The sequence below is a fragment of the Euprymna scolopes genome, chromosome 11 (genome assembly GCF_053919585.1).
Source record: "Euprymna scolopes isolate OS-2025 chromosome 11, ASM5391958v1, whole genome shotgun sequence".
Taxonomy (NCBI): domain Eukaryota; kingdom Metazoa; phylum Mollusca; class Cephalopoda; order Sepiida; family Sepiolidae; genus Euprymna; species Euprymna scolopes.
This window is the reverse complement of record NC_136492.1, coordinates 65,363,671-65,388,923: the sequence shown is the minus strand read 5'-3', so window position 1 is coordinate 65,388,923 and position 25,253 is coordinate 65,363,671. Positions and strand designations below refer to the sequence as shown.

Genomic DNA, 25,253 nt, shown 5'->3' with positions numbered 1-25,253 from the left:
GTAACCTCCGACCTTTAGGCGTATCTTGCCAAACTGAAATCTTTGTCAAACGCAGAAATCTGCACAGAATCTCGAATGGAACCCTTCATTTATTGTGCAAGGATCCATGGCGTAATGGATAACGTACTTAGTAATTAACTTGTAAGTAACACTTTTCTGGCAGTTGAAAATTCAATCCTCGGTGCGAGCGACACTTAAAAATACAATTACAGAAGTACTTAGGATTTCTGCTCAGTCATTGGTGGATAAACCGAGAGAATACTACTCCTGTGGATTAAATAAAGGATTCCACTCGAAATTCCATACAGATTCCCGAGTTAGACAGAAAGATCAAAAGTTTGACAAGATACACCTGAAAAAGGTCAGGGTTTTATCGACTGAAACGTTGTAGAAAATAACACTCAAGATGAGAACAGTTGTCCGAAGAATCAAAATAATACAAAGAAATTATAATGTACTTTGTTTATCATACTACTAATAAAAAGCAACATATCTTTTGGGGGATGCAGTTCATCGACAAGTCGAGATTTTCGATATGATATCTTCAGAGAAGTTAATTCAGCTGTAATATATAAAACTTTATATATCTATTTTCAGTATTTGCTTTAACAATGTTCTATACATAAGTAGAGATAGGTAATTACTATATATTTCCCAACCTTGCCAAATCTAATTTCAGTTAAATAATATAGTAACTTTATATATGCATATAGATTGCAGATTTTCATGAAAAGAAAGAGAGAGAAACATACAAGTTTTTATGTATACTTAATATGTTGGACTAAACAGAGTACAACTACCTCATTAAAACATCAACCATGCAATATAATATTACTAAAGTATTTCACAATATTTTCTTTTGATGGTTTAAAAAACAACAACAACAAAGTGTTGATTTTTACAGTGAGGGCAGTAATACAATAACACGACTTTTAATATACAAGTCATAATAATGGAAAAAAAAAAAAAAGATCCAACAACACCTTACAAACAAATATAACAGAAAATGTCGACAATTGACAGCCAATAAACGTTCACGTTTGACAAACTTATCTAAACTGACAGCCAATCAGATGTTGAACTGACCTCAAGTTATACAGCCAATCAGCGATCAGATGAGTAACTGAGCAAGCTACTGGTATCGGACAAACCATAAAAGCGAACCTGAAACATTGCGTCACAGTTATCAATTGACAAAAGCAAAAGAATTACAAAAGAAAAGCAAAGAAAAAATATATTAAGCAAGTGTGAAAAAGAAAATTAAATACAAAGTAACAAAACAACAAATAATAGAAAACAATACCGGATTTGAAATATCCTTTTCTTTTTTTTTAACTTAAAAAATAATAATCATACACGATTATTTAGAAAGCTGTATTGATGCGGTGATGCCCGGGAGATGCTTTACTTTTATTTTAGGAAAAATTATATTTGTTGACATCAATTGATAATGACTTTGACATTTTTTAACTATTAAATTTTAAATAATAAGCTAAAAGACAATTGAATAATGGTCAACGTTTAATAAAATTAAAAATAAATAATTAATAGAATTTTTTAAGTTAAATTTTATTAATGTATTTTTTTGGTCGTGGAATTAATTAAAATGACTTTGAAATTAGTTTAGTTAAAGAAATTGCATTTATGCATGAAGTCACAGACAGACAGACAGACGGACAATAACTGGTTTGATAATTTTATTATATAAACTAGCTGTACTTACCCAATGTTGCCCACGATGCTTATACTTTCATTTCACCTTTTTTCTTTAACTATATAGTTTTATTATTTGGATTATTCTGACTTCTGTTCCCATCTTCGATGTTATTCACACACCGTAAACACGTATGGAAATTAGATTAAAGTGTGTGTGTGTATATATATATATATATATATATATATATATATATATATATGGCAATTAAGCTACACAATATTCCGCGTTTTATCCACACTAGGATTCGTCAGGCCTGAATATTGTGTGTAGCTTAATTGCCATATATTTTTCTAACTTACTACCTAGCTCTACCTATGTATTGAGCACTGTTGAAGTAAATACTTAGTTTATGCATAAAATTATACTTTCGTATATTAATTTATGTGATTAAATAAAGTAGTCATACACACACACACATATATATATATATATTATATGTATATATTTTTAAATATTAATAATTGTTAATAATGATATATATATATTAGTGTCGAGGGTAATTAATCGGAATCAAAATTGGGAATCAGAAAAATCAAAACTTTTTGAGGTATCAGAAAAATATTTGCTAATTTTCCGATGCCAAAAAAAACGATTCTTTTTAACTGTTTTGATTTTGTTTAAAACTTAAATTTTCGAACAAATTATTCATCGATAGAAAACAACCAGTAAAATCAAAAAACATATGCAAAGATTACATTACTTTTTACTGATCCCTTCCTTTTAAATGCAATTTATATTTTGAAATTTTAATAGAATCGGTATCCGTAATTTTACTGGATTCGTTGCGTAACTAATATATATATATATATATATATATATATATATATATATAAACACACACACACACTCATATTTATCAGGTTATTTCGTATTTGCATAACTAATACCATTAAAATAGATGGTTATTTTAGTCTATAAGCTGAGAATAGAAACAGAAATTCACAAAATGGAAAATAATGAAATTCATACAGGGTTCCAACTTGTGTCTCTAAAAAAGAGACTACCTAACAGAGATATTATGGTTGGATAATGCTGAAATTGTACAAATAACGCATTCCCTAGGCAATGCAATAAATCTTCATTTACGATTTTAGAACTGTTGTAATTATAATTTCCTTGGAATTGCATCCAATAACGATTACTTCAAAAACTGAAAAATGTATGAATAAAAAGTGTTATGGATTGTGCAAAAAGAAAGAAAAAAAAAGGTTCTTTATTCAATTACGGGCAACGTAGGGTAGTTCTGATAGTATTATAACAGTGTTGGGACGATTAATCAGAATCAGAAATAGAAACTTTTGAGAGCTTCAGAATCAGCATCGGAAAAAAATGTGCCTATTTTCCGATGCCAAAATGATTTTTGAAAGTTTTTTTTTTTTTTTTGCTGTTGGTTTTGTTTAGAATTTAATTTTCCATTGCTGGTAACAATGATAAAATAATAAATATTTATTGATTTTAAAATACCAGTAGAACAAAAATCTATTAACCAACTCCACAAGTTTATTTTTAAATTTTTGAAAATATATGCGTGTACTACCTAACAGATAATCCGAAAATTAAAAACATACACACACACAAAAAAAGTCTCTATAACTAAATATTTAGATATTTTAAAACAATCGGAATCAGAAATTGTATTGGAACCGGGAAAAATATTGAAATCGTCCCATCACTATATTTTAACAAATTAAAAAGAAAAAAAAAAACACAAACAAAAAACAACAACGAATAAAACCAGAAAATCAATAGCCAGTTTACAACATTGCATGCATGTGCTTAAGTTAAATAACCACAATAGGCTTTGTGAGATGTTCAGAGATTGAACCAGTGAAAATAATCGAGAAAAATAAGCCAAAACAAACATGAGAGGATTATGAAAAAAAAAAAAAAGTATTAACCGACAGTTTAACCCAAGTCAATTATGACAAACCAAGGTATCTCAGCTATGATTAAAGTGCAGTACAGGTCGAATAGGATGTTAAATTTCTGTCTTATATAGTTAATGTTTAAAAAAAAAAATAGAATGAGGACATATTGATCCTGATTATCCACCAGCAAGACGAGTCGGAAAGTTGACTAATTTGATGTCTTCTGTTTGTGATTGATTGGTTGTTTTTGTTTTACAGCATATCAACCCTTTTCGGGTTATTTAATGCCGAATCCAAAGATTTTGAAGAAAAATTGTTTTAATAGAATATATTTGTTGTTTTCATGTCGGTTTCTATTCAACCCATAGTTGGGACCCTAACAGGTACTACCACTCCGGGTCAGAGTGGACCTGGGAGCAATGGTGATTAAAGGGTGGCTCCACACTCCCCAAAGCCCACAAGCTGGGGACTCACCACTGGATATAGTTTAAGGTCATATCCAGGACCTCTGTTTGTGGGTGTTTGGATAAAAATCTATTAACTTGACTCATATGTGGAATGCCAAAGTTTAATCAAACGGAAAATAAATACTTAGGGTCAGAGCATAATGTCTATTTGTTCCATTAAATATAAATAAGATGCTACTATTGTAAATAAAAAAATGACAAAACTCACAAAGTTAATTTTGTCATTTTTATTTGCGATAGTAACATTACAGATAATGTAGTTCTGGGTTTGATCCTTGTGAAATTCAAGCCATGCTGATGACTATTACCAAGAAATGGATAACTTATGTATGTAAAAAAGTTATATATTTTTATATTTATACGTAAAAAAATTATATAAAAAATAAAAATTACAATTAAATTTACCACAATGATCCAAGATGGTAAAACCAAAGTATATTATAAATATTAAACAATTCATATTTATAAAGTAATCTCAACCAGATGTAAAAGCCCGATAAAACCAAATAGGAGATAGAGCTTATAATAAGAGCAAATAGTTAATAAAAACATGTTAAAAAACACTTTGAAAAAGAGTTAAAAACATATTTAATCTGAAAAGGAAACACTTAATAAGTGGATAGTCCTTAATCCGTGGAGTTTCGAAGAAATACTTTCCTTCTCATCAGAGGGTAGGAATTAGCAAAATGCGGGATCAGATTTAGCATACAAAAGTATTTGATGAAACTGCAAGTAAGTCAAAGATCTTACTTGATAACAAAAAGTGGAGCAGAGGGAATATGGTGAAGAAAAAGGTGATTTCACGTGAATGGATAGTCTGGTGAAAGATAAATTATCCAATGACGGTAAAATCCAAAAATGTAAATCCAAGAAAGTTAATTAAATTTCCATTCGCACAAGTAAAATCCAAGGAAATCATGTAATTGAAAGGTGATCCAAAACAATACAAAAGGCCGAAATCTATGGAATAATTCACAAATATGTACAAGGAAAAGGGGAAAAATTCCAATAATATTAATAAAAGAAAAATAAGATATGTGTTAGACACGGCTGCCGAGAAAAAGTGTAATTAAGAAAAATCAGTGAAGAAGAAGAGAAAAAAAAATTTATCTTTCACCAGACTATCCATTCATGTGAAATCACCCTTTTCCTTTTCTTCACCATATTCCCTTTTCTTCGCTTTTTGCTGTCAAGATCTTTGACTTATTTGCAGTTTTATCAAATACTTTTGTATGCAAAATCCGATCCCGCATTTTGCTAATTCCTACCCTCTGATGAGAAGGAAAGTATTTCTTCGAAACTCCGCGGATTAAGGACTATCAACTTATTAAGTGTTTCCTTTTCAGATTAAATATGTTTTATTAACTATTTGCTCTTGTGTGTGTGTGTGTGTGTGTATATATATATATATGTGTGTGTGTGTATATAAATAAATAAATAAAATAGAGGTATTTGCGTGCAAGGGAACAAAACTGTCACGTAGGTAAGTAAATTTATATAAGAGAGAGAGAGAAATGGAGTAAAAAAAGGCGTCATTGGATGAATAGTACATACGTTCAAGTATTCAAAATTCTAGATATACAGAAATCATTTAGAACGATAAATCGGAAGTTCAAATAATGAAAGAGATAGAGAGGAGGTCATCAATACTTCGATAGTAATTGAACTTTTTATGCAAAACACAAAAAACACCATGTGATCAGTAGCATAAACTTACCAATTTAAACGAAAAGTTGATTTGATTACAAGATCTATATTTATAAATGTTCTATACTCCCGTATAGATATATTAAATCCAGACTTCGATTAAAAGCTTATTTTAACGAAAAGCAAAAAGAAATTATGCCCATATCATATTATGTAAAATATGATGTGGTCAAATGTTTATATGCAATATTTTTTGTAGCGATAGCTTCGAAATTTTTCGAATTTTTTGCACTCAATATATAGATTTCTCAATCTTTAAAACTACATGAAGAAAAAAAAAATAGTGTCAAGAACCTTCGTTGGAAAACTCCTTTGCTTGTAAGTCAATTAATCACTTTATCACTAATTTTAATATTATCATAGGGATTATCGGTTGTTTACCATGAAAAATTGTTTGGGGGAGATTATGTATTACTAGTGGGGGTACCCGGCATTGCCCGGGTGTCTGGAGGTGTAAAAGAAAAAAAAGTTCTGGTAGGTAGGTAGGCTCGAACCCGAACCGTTGAGGTCAATAGCCTGATAACTTACCAGCACGCTATGTGGGCAGAGACCTGGGAATGGGTGAAATTAAACGATTAAAAAGTGACAGGTGCATGAATTTAATGAGGTCAAACATCACGCCATAGTAGGGGAATGAAACGCATTTAACTTTGGCTGCAAGCCAGTTTCTGCGTATGTTGTTTGTTTCCCCACCCAGATGTTGGGGAAAACCAGCTCTCCATGAAAAGCGGAGTGTCTAAATGAATAGCAATTGTCTGATATAAGAGTTTTTCCCCGCATTGATCAAACCTCGTTGCTTTCCGGACGTCCCGAGCATGAGTGCCAGGGAGACTCATTTTGCTAAGGGTTCAGTTTTGCTTATATATGAAAAAGCCAAATAAACATGCAGAGACTAAGAAATACTGCAAACATAGTGTGTAAAAGTCGCCCAAATAAAAGATACACACCACCCCTTTCGTAAATTGTAGATATTATAATCTAGGTAGCATATAAAAAGTTCTAAGAAAGAGTAACCGGCCCGAGCGCCCCCTCCCCTCCAAAAACCTTTGCCGGACATACACCAAAAGTGCACACACGCACACACATTACACACATTTTGCCTTATATATATATATATATATATATATACATTTATTTGAAATAAATATATTAATTGCTATATGACGTAATAAAAACTTACTCTCTTTCACAACGCTATGCCTCCCCCTCTTTTTTTTTTTTTTTAAATTTCCAACGACTTTTTCCGTTTCTGTAATGGAACAGGGCCATATATTTCAAATATTTGTACTGGTGTTTTGTTTTCTTCATTTCAATCATCCAGTACCCCCCACCCCCGCTAGTACAATATAAAATAAGAATTATCCATCAGAATCTAGTTTACACACATATACATAAGTATATGCACATATATAGAAACACAGACACACACACAATCTCATTATGAATTAACAACATACAATAAATTTTACATGAATGCACATAATTTATCAAGTATATATATATACACACAAACTTTAATCCATGCACATATATACACACACAAACACAACACCCATATTTATATACATACACTTTGAGGTGAGGCCAATATACTCTGCAAGCAGCAAGATAGCGAAATATATAATTCACATTTCATCTATAAACGGCTTCGTTTAAAAAAAAAAAAAATAAAAAAACTTTTTTTTTTAACAAGAGCACGGTGTAACATTTTTTTTTTTTTTTAATCTAAAAGGCAAAATTTGAAGATGAAAGGGTAGACAATAAAACTGCTAGTTACATATTATACTTAGAGCAAAGATGGCTTAATTAGACACAAGTGTGAAATGGGTCTCACCAAAAAAAAAAAAAAAAAAAAAAAAAAAAAATTTAGTAGAATTTCGAAATAGATGCTACATCAATTCCTGGCTGTATTTTGAACTAACAGAAATCCAATTCCTATAATGGACATTCTGCTAGTTAAAATTAATTCACCCAGCAGTAGTTTTTCACCACGTGTATGTCCCGTTGCAAAGATTAAAATCAAGTCTTATATGCTACCAAACTTATGTCTGGAATTCTTTATTCTAATTTTGATGAAAATCTATTAATTTTGATTCTAGAAAAATGTCTAAAATTTGAAATCTAAACTTGAGAAATTTAAAAGAATCTTACTTAATTAAAGAGAGTAGAAAGTGGATGTTTCAGTAGCTCCGTAACTCACTTCTCATGAACGAGGTTTCTGACAAAGAATTGCTGTTTTCTGGGTCAAAATCTATCTATTTCATACTTATTATTGGCTGGATTTTTACCATGAAGTAGTATTTTATTCTTTTAGCTCCTTACATTAAGTGGCCCTATGCCTTGTCTGGAGCGACTTCCATAAAAAAAAGTTGGTATCCAATGCACATGGTTCAAATTTCATTAAAATCTGAGGTATCTGAAAATTGATGAATGGTTTTCAGCTTGACTTTGCATTAAACTAAATATAGCCCCCCCCCCCATTACCCACTTATGTTCTGCAGCTCTGTATTAAAATTTATTATGAACGATCGGTTCCAGAATGATTGAATTTTTTATGGGCCATTCTTTTATAGGTCTTTAGCCGGCTAAAATAGTTATTAAGGGGGGGGGGGGTCAAAAATGGGTCAAAATTGAAAACAAATGTAGAAAATCTTTAAACATTTGGTATATTCACCTTAGTTTATTTCTAATTTTTAATCAGTTTGTATGCATGTTGGTACAGTGGTAACGTCACCAGCTTTGAATGCTTCGGTTTCGATTCTAGCTGATGGCACCTAAATATTTTGTTTTTTACTTTTGAAATCATGACTATAATAATATATACGAAATCTGGACAAATTAAAATATCATATCTATGCTAGTTTTACGAGTGGGCAAAGCCCCCCCCTGCTATTGTGTGTGTGTGTGTGTGTGTGTGTGTGTGTGTGTGTGTGTATATATATATATATATATATGAACAAATTATTATCTTTGTTCAAGCATTTAATTCCTCATACCTGCTTTACCTAAGAAAATATAATGGGTTAATTTGCAAACTATGCATTTCTCAAGAGCTCGTTAGAAGTTAAAAATAATGTATTTCTGAATTGTATCCAATCTACAGTCTTTTGCCTGCTTAGTCATCATTAAGGATATCTATAATGTTATATGCATAGATAATTTCTAAAATATAAGTTCATACTATTATCTATTAGGCATTTATAAACATGATTATCCCCCACCAAAGATTTAAAGTTTAAATATTAGAGAGGTGTTCAGGTTGCTATTATACATTCATTGTAAAAAAGACACTGGCAGTATAACTGGTCTAATAATTTGTATTATTCGGACTACTATTCTCGTCTCAGATGTTATTCTCACAAGATTTTGACCAACATAACCTTTGACCTCCTTCTGGTGCATTTTGACAAACCATTGAATTTGTATGAAATTTCAAACAAGACTCTTTAATCCATAGAGGCAGTTTAGTTTTGTCCCATCAACTATAACCTGGTAAAAGTTTTAAGCAATTCATAATTGTATTCTTAGAATCACTCATAACGAGGATTGAACCTTCAATCTCTAGAAGACTGTCAGGTAAAACTGATTATTACTTAGCACCTATATCTATTACATCACAAGAACTTTTGTTGTGAGAATTCAAGATAGGGAACAGTAGTTCAAATAATCAAAATAAAAATTATCAATTTCCATCTTAAAAGCTAAAAAAATCTAATAATTTCCAGGTTTTTCAATATTTGTCGCATGTTCAAAGTATTACATCAGTTATGTTTGTATCTCTTTTGTGATGAAAAAAGTTACAACTGCTGGTAAGATCTTCCCAATCTCAAGCACATCATAATCAGATAAATAAAATGCTGACATCTTCAAAATCACCAATATTGAATTCTCCAGCCTTTATCCTGTCAAATGTTTGTATTTATGCAAAATAACGACTATGTTATCATTGGAATTTTCCAGACAGTTTATGTAAAACACCAAAATTCATTTAAGAAAACATTTGTTTGCTATCATTGATTTGATATTAAAAAATTAAATATTTATCTTGATTTGAAAAAAAAAAATCATAGAAAATAATCATAACATTTTTTAAAAAGTATTTATCAGTTATTTATTATTCAAAAAACATCCATTTATGAAACTTACTTTACAGTGAGTGTTTTTTTTTAATCTTAGTTCTAATTTTCTTAGTTTCATAAAAATTGTCCAATAATTATATATCATATTTCCTTCATAACAAGAACAAGAATAGTGTTCTTTTTTTTCCCAATTAATTTTTTATTAAAATATTCCTGTAATATATTTTTCATTGAAAAAAATTTGACAGTTAGTGAAAATCATAAAAATTTTGTTCATTACCTTCTGTCATTCTGTGCAAACTTCCTGGAAAATTCCTCATTCCACATAACTACCCAAACATTTTATATAGGTGTGGCCTTCACCACCGATTGATTATTATTTGTTAATAGCCAAGCATCATTGCAAAATAAATTTGGATCAACATTAACTTCTGATGATTATGGGTTTGTTTATAAATATTTTTAAAAATTATTATGGATGAAAAAACAGTTAAATTTTGATTTGCACCTAAAATATAATTATTTCTAGGCAAAAAAAAAAAATAAAATTTGCATTTTTGTGTGTGTTTAGTCAAAAACAATTTGTTTTTAAGTAAAATAGAAACATAAAACCAAATCTATAATGCATTACTCCAAAGATAAACAAGAAACAACAAAACACGTCTATTTTGAAAATGGCTCCCATTTTCTCCCAACAAACATCGATGCTAATTATTTATTAAATTATATTTGTCATGAAAACATTAAATATACTTTTAATTCGAAGTTATTTTACATAATGCAAAACAGCAGTTTTTTTTTTACTTCCCCATAAATTTAATTTTAAAAACTCTTGATGGAAATAGTCAATTAACAACACAAAGTTTATTGCTCAGCTCCACATTTATTGTTCCTATTAAAACAATAACAAAGCAAGGATAAAAGGTTGATTTTTATGTGATTTAAAATAGCAAATTATTCGGAACTTCATTGAAATTATTAATGAAAACAATTGATTTATATTTTTATAAAATAAAATTCAAGTCGTTATGAACTTCATTTAATTTACTGGTATTTATGCAAAATAACGACCGTGTCATCGTCAGAATTTTCTGGGTAATTTACATAAAAAGCCAGAAGCTGTTGAACGAAGTTTTCGGGGGGGGGGGGTTCTGTACAAAGACTGGCCAAATTTTTTCAATTAAAAATATATTATTTCTGTTATTACAAAGATAATCTCATGAAAAATTAATTAAAAAATGAAAAAAATATTCATTTATTGTTACAAAGAGAATACGATTCTTACAAAACTTTAAGAAAATTGAAATTCAAATCAAGAACCCCCCCCCAAAAAAAAACAACAACACTCACTGTAAGTTATATGAAAAAATATTTTGATAGCAAACAAAAAAACAATTCTGCATAAGTATCAATTTACTTTTTCTTGGCAAGTAGATACCCCAAAAGTAAAATGGCAAAAATCATAAATATGTTAGTAGTAGAATACTGTAGTGATTCAATCAGAATTCCAAACAATAAAATTGGCTTTTAAGCATGAGACTAAACCAATGGTTTCATTTAGTCAATGGTTTGAAATTCTTTAATCTTCTGATTGGTATTCTAATAAATTGATAATATAAATGGTTATAATTTTGAAATAAGCATAGTTTCTGTTTGCTAGTTTGAAGGATTCAAAATCATTTTCAAATTTTGAAGAACCACAGTATTATACAAACATTTAACCATTTTAAAACCGTTATTAATAGATAAAAATCATCTCACAACGCAGCCTGCAAAATTCAAAAGTCTTTAAACTGAAAAAATATATATGGCTTGAAGTTTAAAAGTAAAAGTATTATAGTTATTTTTTGTTTCAAAACCAAAGGAAAACAGAAATATTGACAGCACACATTTTGTACTAAATAAATGTTACTTTGATTCCTCCATAAACAAACCTTTTGTAATTACGCTTGAGTATATATAAAAGGCAATGCATACGTTTCATTTGCTCGTTTAGCAATGAAAACTGAGTCAAACTTAAGCATAACAGACCAATGTAAATGAATTCAAATTTAACCCTGACAGACCAACAAAAATGAATTGAAACTTAAATGTGACAGACCAACGAAACTGAAGTTAAATTTAAGTGTGACAAACCAACGAAAATAAAGTCAAACGTAAATGTGACAGACCAACGAAAATGCAGATCGATCAACTGACAGAGCCTCTTATGGAGAGGTGTTGGCATACCTACTAAAAAAAACAAAAACAAAAAAAACAAAAAAAACAATCTAAATTATTCCACAAAAATATATGAAAGGAGGCACGCATTTAATTCTGGACACAAACACTGTCTAATAGCAGAACATCTTCAATAAACGGTTTTTGTTTTGTTAACGATTCGGAAAAAGCCGAGGATGTGTCTCACAGGAAATGGAAACGTTCTGGATTTCTCTTCTACTGCTAGTAGATCTAGCAAATTCAATACCATTTGTCGATAAACAGTGAAAACAACGGTTGTCTCGCTTCTGCCGGCAAGAGATTTTGTTGATATAATATCATGTGAAAATATTGCAGACCCAACAAGTTATAAGATGAGATTCCCAGTAGGTTTTTAAATATGCTGCCCCCCCCCTTTTTTTTCTACAGCAAATCTATTTGTATTATTGTAGAACACTTAAGCCTAGTGGTTCAAAGTATATCTCACTTGGATTATCATAATCGATACATAGTGGTTTAACTCATGGATCACTTGATTAATAATATTTAATACATACGAATTAAACTCATAGATAATTTAAATTATCATATTGAATGGATGGAAGGTTCAAATCATGGATTACCTAAATGATTATGATTAATACATACTGGTTCAAATCAAGAATCACTTGGATAATCATACTTGATACGTACTGGGTTGAATCATGGATCCCAAAACTATACAACTATACACAAATGCTATTCATTTTGAATATGAACAAAAAATCCGTACAATCACCAGAAAAAAAGAATGAGTAGAGCAGCAGTTGGCAGCATATGAGAAGGTCATTAAGTGCGTTCTTAGCCGAAGGTTTATCATCATTGTCATTTCAACAAATAGCATTTAGCCAAAAATATAAATCAAGATAAAAAAAAAAAAATGACAGCGAATGACTTCTTTTTGCATTCATTTTATTCTTTTGAATAATAGATCCTCTTCTGACTAATCCCTCCAAATATTGATAAAAATAAGACATTTTTTAGATAATATGCAAAAAAATAAAAAAATAAAATGAATAAAAATAAAATTAAATTAAAAAAAAAAAAAAAAGGAGAAATTCTTTTTGCCTTAACTCAAAATATTTTCCTGATTCATTTTATCTCTGATGTAATAACATCTTTTTTTTTCCTCTGGGACTAAGAAATAACTAAGTTTTACTGGAATATATGAATCAAATAAAGTTGTCACAAAGACTTTCCAGTCATTATTTACGGTTAATTTTATGAAATATTAACCCATTTAAGTTTATTTAATGCTAAATCCAGTTAGCTAGCTAGAAGCCTTTATGCTTCGAGTTCTTAATTCAAATATGCATACATGAAGGTTTTTTTTATATGCATAGATATTTAAAAAAAACTTAATAGTAAATGATAGATTCTATTCCGCCCACGAATACTGAAAGGTACTATCATTATATATATATATATATATATATATATATATATATATATATATATATATATATATATATATATAAAGTTAGGTACATATAGATGTTTATGCATTTCTATGCAAAGGATTCCCTTCTAAGCTAAACATTATGAATTTTGGAACACAGCTGTGAGGTGTAAGAGTGTAATGTGGACTATATTTAGTTTAATTTAGTTTTAAGTAAAAAAAGACAAAGAGGAGGTAGAAGTTCTATCATGAAAATTCAAATACCTCTGGTTTGTGTGAAGTTTTCATAAAAGCTACTGCACATCAATTAATAAATATGCAGCAAATTTTAGTTTCTTTATATATTTTAAACAGCGTAATATGGGCACAACTTTGAAAATTCAAATATTTCAGATTTGCATTAAATTTTATCCATAGTCATTAGACACTAATTAAAAGGTTCCTTAAATTGCAATTTTTTAAAGACGTCTTTTGTTTAAGCCATAAAGTTTTTCTGAAAATTCAACTCTGAGTGTTCTGAAATGTATAATCTTTTTTGACGTGTGTTAACCGTTATGGTTTTGGGTGCTTTCCTGCAAATTTTTACAGGATTTTTGCATGAAATTTTGCATTGATATTGTATATATATATATATATATATATATATATATATATATATATATACACTAGAAAAAATATATGATCAAAGGTCACATATATTTTATCAAATATTACTCACTACCGACGCTCCTGCTTAGAGAATGACCTGCTTCATTTTAATTAATCTGGAAAACATTGGAAGGTCTAACACTGAGCAAAAGGTTGGAAGGGCCTTATCTGCCTATTACTAAGAAAAGGAAGAATTAATAAGCCAATTCCTCCAAAAAGAATAATAGTCGTACATAAACAACTTTCCTGTATAATAACCAAGAAAGAGGACCCATCATCATTAGTGTTTCTGAATTCTATTAAATACGAGTATTTTTGATAAAATATTTCTAAACATAACATTATATCCAACTCCATGCAATTGTTGGATTAAAAAAAACAGTATCACAGTATAGTTAATACTGTATCTTTTTGTACAACAACATGCAAAGTCTACTACAGAAATCATATATACATATGCAGAATGTAAAAGACATAGGCTTCTGCTATTGTGTGAACTTTATCAATAAGGTGTTTTGACCTCACCATCACTGCGAGAAATGAGCACAACTTTCACATTTGTTCATATGAATATATGAGAATCATACAAAATCTGTTAACAATTATGTTAATGCAAACAATACTTTATTACGATTAAAACCCATGTTAACATACAATCCAACCCCACTGACATGGTACTTTCTTCAAAGGGAATGCTTAAGTGAATTCACCGGTAGGATTTACCGGTGAGTTTATTTTGAATTCCATTCTTCGATTTGTTTTCATTTTCTGAGTTATCGATGATTTGTAAAGATTTTTACCAGCCTTTTAAATAGTAAAAAGCCAATCAGAATTCCAAACATTCGCTATCAATGAAACCATAGTAAAAAAAAAAGTAATCAATTAGCTAAGATAACATTAATGTCTCTCTCTCTCCTGAAACTATTCTCTTCAAAGCCTTCAAGGTAACTCAGTGAACATCTCCTTGCATCCTCTTTCTTCACGAAAAGCTAATAATAGTTTTTATACATATCTGCAGATTGTTTATATGGAGTCTCTTTTTTATAGTCATTTCTGTTTTTCGTTGCTGTTTCATCAATGAAAAGAAGTGACCATAAAAAAGAAAGTTCATATAAACAATCTGCAGATATATATATAAAAAAACTATGATTTTCTTATTGAAATGCTACAAATGGAATTTGAACATTACCAGTGTTCTTTGCTTGAAAACTTTGATTGCGTTGATATAAGGAAAAATGGCTGTCAAATATAATAGAAAATAAAGATATCGTCCTTGGAACCATTTTTTTTCTATTGTGTTTAATGTGTGTGAAAATTTTGAACAAAAAAAAAATTCACTTTTTCAAATTGGGAAATTTGATTTTACAAAAACGAATATTTCAAATGAAAAATTTGGCCATAAAAACTTATTTCAATAAAAAGCAAGAACATTTGCCAAATATCACATTACTTAAAAAATCCATTATTTGAAGTCTGTTAGGGTGATAAAATTCAACACTTCTTGTCGCAATAATTTAACAATTCTGAAAATTGCATTTATCACATTTTTCATTTGATCTTTTCATATATGGTGGTTGTCTACCCAGTTTTGAATATGACCACCCTTTCGAGATTATTCAGGTTTTGGGCTCAAGGACAGAATATACAGAAAAAATGTAATGAAAACTCTGAAAGGTACATGTGCATAACTTTTTTTTACAGAGGACTTTTTGAGTTCAATCGCACACTAAATGATTCAATGGCCTATACCAAACTCTCAGGCTTGTAGTCAAAATTTACCTCCCTTTATATATAGTGCATTCATACAACTTAGAAGCCCTATTTACTCCATTAGCATTGAACTAATGGCAGTAAGTTTTGTTTTGTTTTGAAAGCGAGAAATTTGTGACAGTTCAAATACATTTGTACAGAAAAATGTATTATTTTATATGGTGGAAATGATTATATGAAGAAATAAAAAAATGTTTAAAACAAAAAAAAACTCTGAAGTTATTACCTCATTATTATATAGTTAGATAAAATATAAATAGATAGATAATTATAGACTCCCCTACAGATGAATTACTCCTTTAAAGAAAATGATAATTTACACTTAGCATTGAGGCAATGCTTTTCTGTAAAAATAATTAAATACTTTCCAATTAAGAATATACATGTAAGTGTTGGGGTGGCACCCCTACAGATTCTGACGATGGACTATTCCTGACGTCACTTCCGGTAACCAGTTTCTGCTATCGAGCAGTCTGGACCTGAGACTCTTTCTCAGAGAGAGTCTCAGGTCCAGACTTATTTTGTCCTTTCAGTTGAGTGGAGTCCCACTCAACCAATATATACATTTCTGTATTTTCTGTTAATATATATTTCATTTCACTGTTTCCAAATCTTCTCGTTCGTTCTTTCAACATTTCAACCGTTGAAAATTGAAAAAATGAAAACAATCGTGATATTACCAGATTTTTTAAATCAATTTTTTTAATAATAAAATAATTTCTTGAAACATGCGCACATATGAATAAACTTTAAGTACTGATTTTCGAAGTTTGATTATATTTAAAATACTAATTATGTCAGTCTTTTGGAATCTACAGAATTATATATATAGTCTAAAGAAGCTTTGTGTATTTCATTAAAAAAAAAAATAGCAGTTTAAATTCAAAGGGATGCCAAGTTCAGCATCGCTGATTAGCACTTGCATAAGCTGACTTACCACTAGAAAATTCATAATTACAAAAGGGGAATTCAACTATATAAGACGAAGAGAGAGAAATACCTTAACTTAAATAGAAAACAGGGATAATCAGTTGTTTACAATGTAGCCGTTTCAAAGATTTTATATATATATTCATATACACATGTACAAAAATAAAATATGAAAACAAAATCATTAAACATAATACATACTGACAAAAGAAAAAAAACAGAAAATATTCTGGAATAAAACAAAAACTTTTCATAAAGAAAAAAAAAATTAAAAAAAACAAAAAACAATGTTAATTACTTACTTTGTCACCAGCAATTTCCCCTAGTTTATCATAAATCTCATTGTAGCCACTTCTCAGTGATTCTTGGTAATCTTTTTGTTCAGGTTCGATCAGTTTGGCATTCAAATCCAATGCTTCACTGCAGATTTGAACAAACTGCCTGCAAAGAATGTCAAAATAGACATTTGTGAAAGAATAAATTACAACATATAATTTCTCTGTATTAATAAAATTGTGTGATTACTTTTCATGTGTACATGACTTGCACATGAATTTGTTTTTATTTACGTTGAATCGATTTATTGAAATCCAAAAGGCACTACTGTAATGTACTCTTACATATAAAAAAAAAACGTAATTAATCTTGCACAACGTATTTCCATTTCTTGTAAACAAGTCAGCCATTTTAATTTCTTAACACTTGAAAGAAAAAAGGATGAATTACTTTGTGACCCTTACAAAATTTTTAAGGAATTTGGAAGCATTTAAACAATAGAAAAGAAAGTAATTTCTGGCTTTAAAATTCTTAGTAAATCTCCTTTAAAGGATTGAAAATTTTGGGAGCTATTTATATCCAATAGTTTGATAAACAAATTAAAACATTATCTAAACAAAATTAGTTACAGTTTTATAGCAAGTTTATTCAATTGATTATTTAATGATCAAACGATAGTCATAATAAAACTTAAATCTCAAAATCTATTTTTTAAAAAAAATTGGTAAAAAAGTAAATGAATCAAAGTAAAATGACCGAGTAACGCCGGGTAAGTTCATCTAATTTTAAATAAACAAAATTTCTGAATGGCATTAGAACATGTATATAATAGATCAAACTTAATTTATACGTTGCGTGTTAAGTTTATACAGTGGTCGTTCAAAAAGTAAAGCCTCCTATTTTTTTAACTCACAAAGTAAAAGAGCTAAAAAGACGGATGTGGTACAATTAAAACGAGCGATATTTTGTGCACTAGAATTTATTTTTTCTACATAGTCATCATCATTCTCAATGCACTTTACCAGGAATTCAATGATGCATATCTGCTCCTGGCATATGTCTATGATAGGGGGTTGATGTCTTAGAGTCTCACACCATCAACATCTGCAATAGAGAGATGAACTTCCAGGTCATGAATGTACAGGGTGGAATGAAAAGTGTCACCCTAAAGAAAAAACTACAGCTTTATTTTAAAACTTTTGTTGAAAAAAATCAATTCAGGTAACTTGATTATGTAGTAGAGCTGACATCTATTCAATGTAGCCGCCTTCAGCCTCAATCATCACTTCGATACAGGTCTGTAACTGGGAGCATGCCTTTTACACAAGCGCTGGTGGGAGCTCCGTGAATACTCAGCGGATGGCGGCAATCAGGCTAGCTTTGATGTTGTGGAAGGTTATGTTGGTGATGTTCTTAATGTATGACCAAACGAAATCGTTCAGCAAGTTCAGGTCAAGAGAGGAGGGAGGGGCCAGTGAGAGAAGGGTACAAAGTTGTAGCACTCCTTCTAAAACCAAGTTTGGGTCTCTTTGGACGTGGGCGGCACCGAATCCCAGGGTCTTCCAGCAGCCACCTGATTGCACCAGGGGATCACCACACTAAAAGTTTGAAACTACACAAGATACATTTACACATCTTATGTTATTAGATTAAGTGTGACCTCGATCTGGTTATGGTAAAGCTACTGTAATGTTGCTTTCTTGGGGTCACCAGGGACCAAGTCAGTGCATATGGAGGTAACATTATTGTTTTCATTCTTACTGAGAGAGAGAGAGGGGGGAGGGCTTAAAAGATTTTACACAGACATTTTTTTTAAAGTCTTCTATTTTGTTATCAATACCTCCGAGCAACGCTGGGTATTCTTACTAGTTTTGAATAAAACAACAAGCAACATCATTTGAACTGTAGTTTTCAACCAACAAACTGCGAACTTGTTATGTTTCCGAATTTTTTAGATGAGGATTGATAATTTGTATTATCTTGTACTACTATTCTCACCATGATTATTATATTCACAATGTGCAGGCCGATGTAATCTTTGACATCCTCAGGTGCATATTTTTAAGTATGGGAGTCTTCTGGTCAAAATTAGGAACCTGTATGCAATTTGAACCAAGTTCTTTAATTCACAAAGAGAGATTGTTCTTGTTCTGTCCGCCATGACTAGGTAGAAGTTTTATTCTATGCTATTATAAGTTATTGTCGCCTGTCGTTAATGTTTGATTCTTCAATCTACTGAAAACTTAGAATTCATTATTGAACAATGCTTTCAACCGTTATGCCATGAATCCATGTAGACAATTCTAGTATTATCATTTAGGTATGTAGTATTAGTACTTTTATTTCTATGGAATTATTATATTAGGATTCAGTTTAAAATTCTGCAGAGTTTCCAAGTTCGACTTAAACATTCTCCAAGTTCTAAAAGATGTACCTTAAAAAGGTCGCAAATGGAAATAGAATTACATATGGAAGCCATTTTCTCCTTGGATGCATACGCTCAGATTCCTCAAATTTGTAACATTTATGATAGAGTTGTGTATGGGTTGAGGAAAGGAACGTTTGAAAGAAGTTTTCTTATCTGGGGGTCGTGTCTGGGTACTTAAAGAATCTCTGGTGATGTCAGGGGATTTGTGATTGGCTTAATGGATATCATCACATACTATGAAAGCAGCGATGCCAAGTTCAAATCCAGCAACCATTTACACAATCATGCTGTTGCGAATGTATTTTATCAATTAAATTCGATAAATAGATAAGCATCAAAAATAAGCATCAAAAGCAGCAGTTTATCAGATTTAAATATGTACCTATTTACTATGCCTCCCCACGGGACAGAGTTAGACACCAGGGTCGTTTTTTAACGTGGAGAAAAGGTACAAAAATAAAAATTGTCTCAGTCGTGAAGGATTTCTCCTCCACCGAAAGAGAACAAGAAATAGAAGTGCAGCATCTGAAGAACAGATACTACACTTTGATCTTGTCCCGAAGGCCAGATTTAAATATGTAATAAACATACAAAATGCAATCAACAAAAGTCATATCTTAATATGAAAAAAAAAATCTGGAGAAAAATGTAAAAAATAAATTTTCCATAAAAAAAACAGACTGATAAAAATGTTTTTTTTTCTTTTTTCAAATTTAACACACACACACATATATATATATATATATATATATATATACATATATGACACTAATTGTCAACACGTACACACACAAAAAAAAAAAATACAAGTAAAAACAAGCAAGATGAAATTAATTCATCGTAATTTTTACTTTACGGAAGAGGAAGGATCAGAGTTTAAATCGCACATAAACATTCATTTTGAATAAAAGTGGACGAAATTTGATTTGAACGTCACAAAATAAGCAAAGCATAACAAATGAGAAATTAACAATGACGTCGTAGATATACCAAAAAAAAAAAAAAGGTCTTATAAAACATTAAAAATCTAGGGGAAAAAAAACTTAATACAAATACGTTTTTGCTCAATCCTTAATCAAGTGAAATATAAGAGTAGAAGTTTTACGTTTGGCTTGAAATGTTATGAAAAAACCATATAGATATGTATATCCAGAAAATTTTCATATTTTAGCAGACAACACCTAAAAACAAGTACTTCGAGTTTAATATGGAATCCGTTAACTGATAGAAATTCAGTTATCATTCATTTTCAATATCGTATTTTGTAGCTTGTAAAAAGTAATATTTAAATTATTTTTTTTATTAAAATCCTCTTTATTCTAGCAAATAGCAATTTTTAATTCCTAAAACTAAGCTTTTTTTTTTTTTAAATCTTAACTAAATCCTTCAATTAACTTCTAGAAACTTATTTTCACATTTTTATTTAATATTAACAGATTATAAAACATGCCGTGCACAAAGAAATGTAATTAACTCTTAAGTCATAATTGCTTCGGTTACTTGGTTTAGAAATTATACTCTTTTTCTAACAAAAGAAACAAATAATGTTCCGATTTTTATCATCAAAGTGTGAACAGATTACTGCGTCATCAGTCTTCTGTAAAAAGAAATTTTTCACGTTTGATTTCTAAATATATTTTTTAATTATTCACTATTCAAAAACGACATCGATTAAATTTTTTCCATAAGAGCGAATCTTCCACATTTTTTTTTCACACACCTTGAAAAATTCAGTCATTAAAAAAAATAAGAAATAATTTCGGAAATATATTATTTTTAATTGGAATTCATTATTGAGATCAGTATTATTTATATTAATTTATTTATTGCGGACTATTATTCTCATCTTTATTAGTTGTTGTTTCACAATGTTTCAGCCAACTATTCCTCTGCCCTTCGTCAGGTGGTAACCGCGACGGATAGGAACTTTGAATCTCCTAACTGCATTCTCAGCAATCACCAGAGGAATAGTTGTCCGAAACGTCGTGAAACAACAACTAATAAAGATGAGAGTAATAGTCCGCAATAAATAAAAATTAATTTCGAAAATCTTTTCAAAATTACACAGGTAAACACTTAAATGTAAATAATTTTAAAAATTTTGTAAAGCTTATATAATTTTAATATATTTTCCAATTTTTTATTTCAGAAAAATCGAGAAAAATCGTATAAATTTGCAATGTTTGTGACCAAAAATTAAATATTTTATTTTATGATTCCAGTATATTTTAATATGAAAAAACAAAAAAAACAAAAAAAAAAAACAAAAAAAAAACAAAAAAAAAACAAAAAAAAAAACTAAGATGTACCCCCCCCCCCAACAATTTTGATGTTCGCGTTAGATGGGGAGGAAAAAATAAGACAATTTCTTTTGTATAATATTTTATTTCAGTTTTTCTATAGTTCAGCTTTTTTAAAATACAAGCACCCATGTTTGCCCAGCTGAGCAAACTTGAGTCCTTGTACCGGAAAAATATCAAGTAAATAAAACGTTGTTTAGTAAATCGTTATTTTTTTTTATTTTTATTTTTTATTTTTTGCATTTCCATACACCAAACAGGGATATAAATATCACTAAAACATCCGCTGAGTCATAAGCTTCATTTCGAACCGCCTGCCTGCCTGTCTCTTACTCTCTCTCTCACACACACACACACACACACACACACAGTAAATCGATCTTACTAAGGGAGATAATAACTTCCGGTGAATACCGGAAAAGTATCCAGTAAATAAAACGGTGTTTTTTGCATTTCCATACACAAAACATGGACATAAATATCACTAAAACATCCGCTGGGTCATAAGCTTTATTTCGGTACCTAACTTGCCTGAGTGGATTGCCTGTAGGCTGAGACAAACCGCGTCACACACACACACACAGACAGTACGAAAATTTATAATAGGAAGTCTATAAAAATTTTCGAAATTGACCAATTATTTAATTTTTGAGAGAATTTTAAAAAATCGTGTTGTTTCATTGCTTAAGTCAAAATATGTAGAAATCGGTTCCATTTTTGCCGTTTTAGCTTTTTGTTGAATTTTTTTGAAAATTCAATGGTTTTATGTAAAACAAACAAACAAAAAACACTAAATAAGTTTTTTTTTAGAATCTTTTTTCTTGAAAATACAGCAAAAATTACAATGAATCAATTTTATTTTATAAGTTTTTACTCTTATTATTTGCTATGGCGGTCGAAAATCCCGCCTTTAGTGACATACCTTTTATAAATATATATATATATATATATATATATATATAATTTTCAGAATGTGAGAGATTATATATTATATATATATATATATATATATATATATATATATATATATATATATATGCACACTAGCTGGCTTTGTCAGATCGCTAGTTTGCTACTAGAAATACTTGAAACCAAATATTAAATTACATTTAATTTATAAGTTTTTTTTTTCAAACAATACACTTTCGCATTTATGCATATCAATCTTAGTAATCTTCATACAAATTTATTACTCTTTTAAACAAGTCCCTAATAAAATCACAAGAAAGAAATCAATTCCTCTGAGAAAAATGTGTCGTTAAGGTTGGGGGGGGGGGAGAGAGAGAGAGAGAGAGAGAGAGAGAGAGAGAGAGAGAGAGAGAGAGAGAGAGAGATTTGGCCATTCACTTACTCTTTCCACTTCTCGCCTTTGCCTGACAGTACGAATTCTTGGGAGTGAAGTTAGAGGAAAAGTTTTAGTAAGTTATTTTTATTTTAACAAGCCATTTTAATTGCTGTTAATATCAACAAAATTATTGCATATATAGAGAGATAATATTACAGGTGTATAATATCAAAATATTAATTTCATATGCCCTGTTAAAAAAAAAAAAACAGTTATGCTGATTAGGGATTCAAATGATTTTCTTTATATCGTTCATCGCTACTAGAAAGTCTTTCAAAATCTTTTATATCATTAGTTTAACAGTAACCAGTTTTAATGGCAGTATGTGAGTGATAAGCGAAAAACCATCAAAAGTGGTTACTATTATTTAAATCAATAATATAAAATAATATTTTCAAATACCCATATATATATATATATATATATATATTACCAACGAAGAATCCAAAGAAAATATTAAAAGAATACTTGTCCCAAGATGTCCAGGATGGTCCATGAACAGAACAGCTTTCTATTACGTTTATGTCACCTTACAAAAATTAAATTCAAAATATAATAATACTAAACCTTAAGTCTATAATCCTCATTCCAATTTAGATTAAAATCTATTACATAAGTTTGACTCTAAAAATTGTCTAAAATTTAAGGCTTAAGCTTAAGAGGTTTTAAGAAATTGAACTTCAGGGGTCTTATTTAATTAGTGGCTTATTTATATAATGGATAAAATTCAATACAAATCTTAAATATTTAAAGTTTAAAATGAGAGATTGTGCCTATATTATTCCTGCCTAATAAAAAAACTTTTAAAATACTCGAAAGATACTGAAATTTAAGAAATATTTATTAATGTGTAATATTTATTGCTAAAATTTCACATAAAAAAAATTAGAGGTGTTATGTAAATTTTCACAAAGGGTTTTCACACCCTTTTTATAAAACTTAATTGAACTAAATATAACACACAGTATAACCTTTTACACTTAGAAGATGTTTCAAAGTTCATAATGATCGGTTAATTAGTTTAGGAGTGAATCCTGTCTATACATATCAATAAAAAATTTATATGGACAAATTACATTTAATCATATAAAAAAGTCACATATTTCCTATTTACAAACGTTTCTAAACATTTTATTTCAAATATAAAATGAACTGTCAGTTATAAATATAGACTAAATCCTCCAATCCGAGACTTGTTTTTAATAAACGTCGAGCACGAACACATTGATATGAATAAATTAAAAGTAAAACATATTTCCTTTTCATAAATGTCAAGTGAAAACGGCGACTTCACAATATTATTGGTATGATTATATTAAAAGAAAACTATTTTTTTGTTTTTTTTTGTTTTCATTCCTTTAAAAATGCCTAGTCACAAAAAAAACTATTTTTATGGCTCTTTGGCTAAGATCGAAGTGTAATATTTGTTTGACACCAAAAGTTTCATGTAATTATCTCCTTTGAAAAAATTCAAAACGGGGATAAACATACAAAAAAAGTGCTGCTTATATTATAAGTGGATAGCTTCAAGAGAAATAGAATGCTTCTTGTGAAAACCGTCATTAAAAGTCATTTAAATATCCAAGAAAACAAAAAGAAATATAACCAATTAAGGCTGATGACATAATTAAATTCCAAATATTACTCATAAATTTCTGAATTTTTGAGATGAGGATTGGTTATTGATATTACTTGGATTCTTCAGGCTAATGTTGAGTGTCATTTTCACGTTTCAGTTGATGTAACCTCCAACCTTTCTTCAGGTGTATCTTGTTGAACTCAGGAATTGGAACAGAATTTCGAATGGAGCCCTTTATTTACTTAATGAGAATAGCATGCTCTTCTTCCATCAGCCATGATTGGATAAATGTCCGAAGTAATTCACAATTGTATATTCTGCAGAAACATTCCAGAGTTCGACAAGATACACCTGAAGAAAGTTGGAAGTTACATCGACCAAAATTTATAAAAATGACACTCGAGATGAGAACAGTATTTTGAAGAACCCAAATGATACAAATTACTTATACATGTTATCTAGAATAACTTAAGACATATTACTAGGTAATAACTTTGCTACA

General features: G+C 29.6%; 1 protein-coding gene across 23 annotated transcripts in view; it reads right to left on the bottom strand.

The window, feature by feature from the left end:
* LOC145287890 (dedicator of cytokinesis protein 9-like) overlaps positions 1-25,253 on the bottom strand; it is a 718,435-nt gene that overhangs the window by 27,034 nt on the left and 666,148 nt on the right. For 14 of the 23 annotated variants that reach the window (XM_080135812.1, XM_080135814.1, XM_080135815.1 and 11 more), the window contains 2 exons: positions 17,126-17,264; positions 7,330-7,353 (listed from right to left, as the gene is read on the bottom strand). In XM_080135812.1, coding sequence (XP_079991938.1) covers positions 7,330-7,353; positions 17,126-17,264 — 163 coding nt within the window. Of the gene's footprint in view, positions 1-1,086; positions 1,165-7,329; positions 7,354-17,125; positions 17,265-25,253 lie in introns of all 23 variants that reach the window. The other 9 variants (XM_080135816.1, XM_080135818.1, XM_080135822.1 and 6 more) reach the window with 3 other exon arrangements.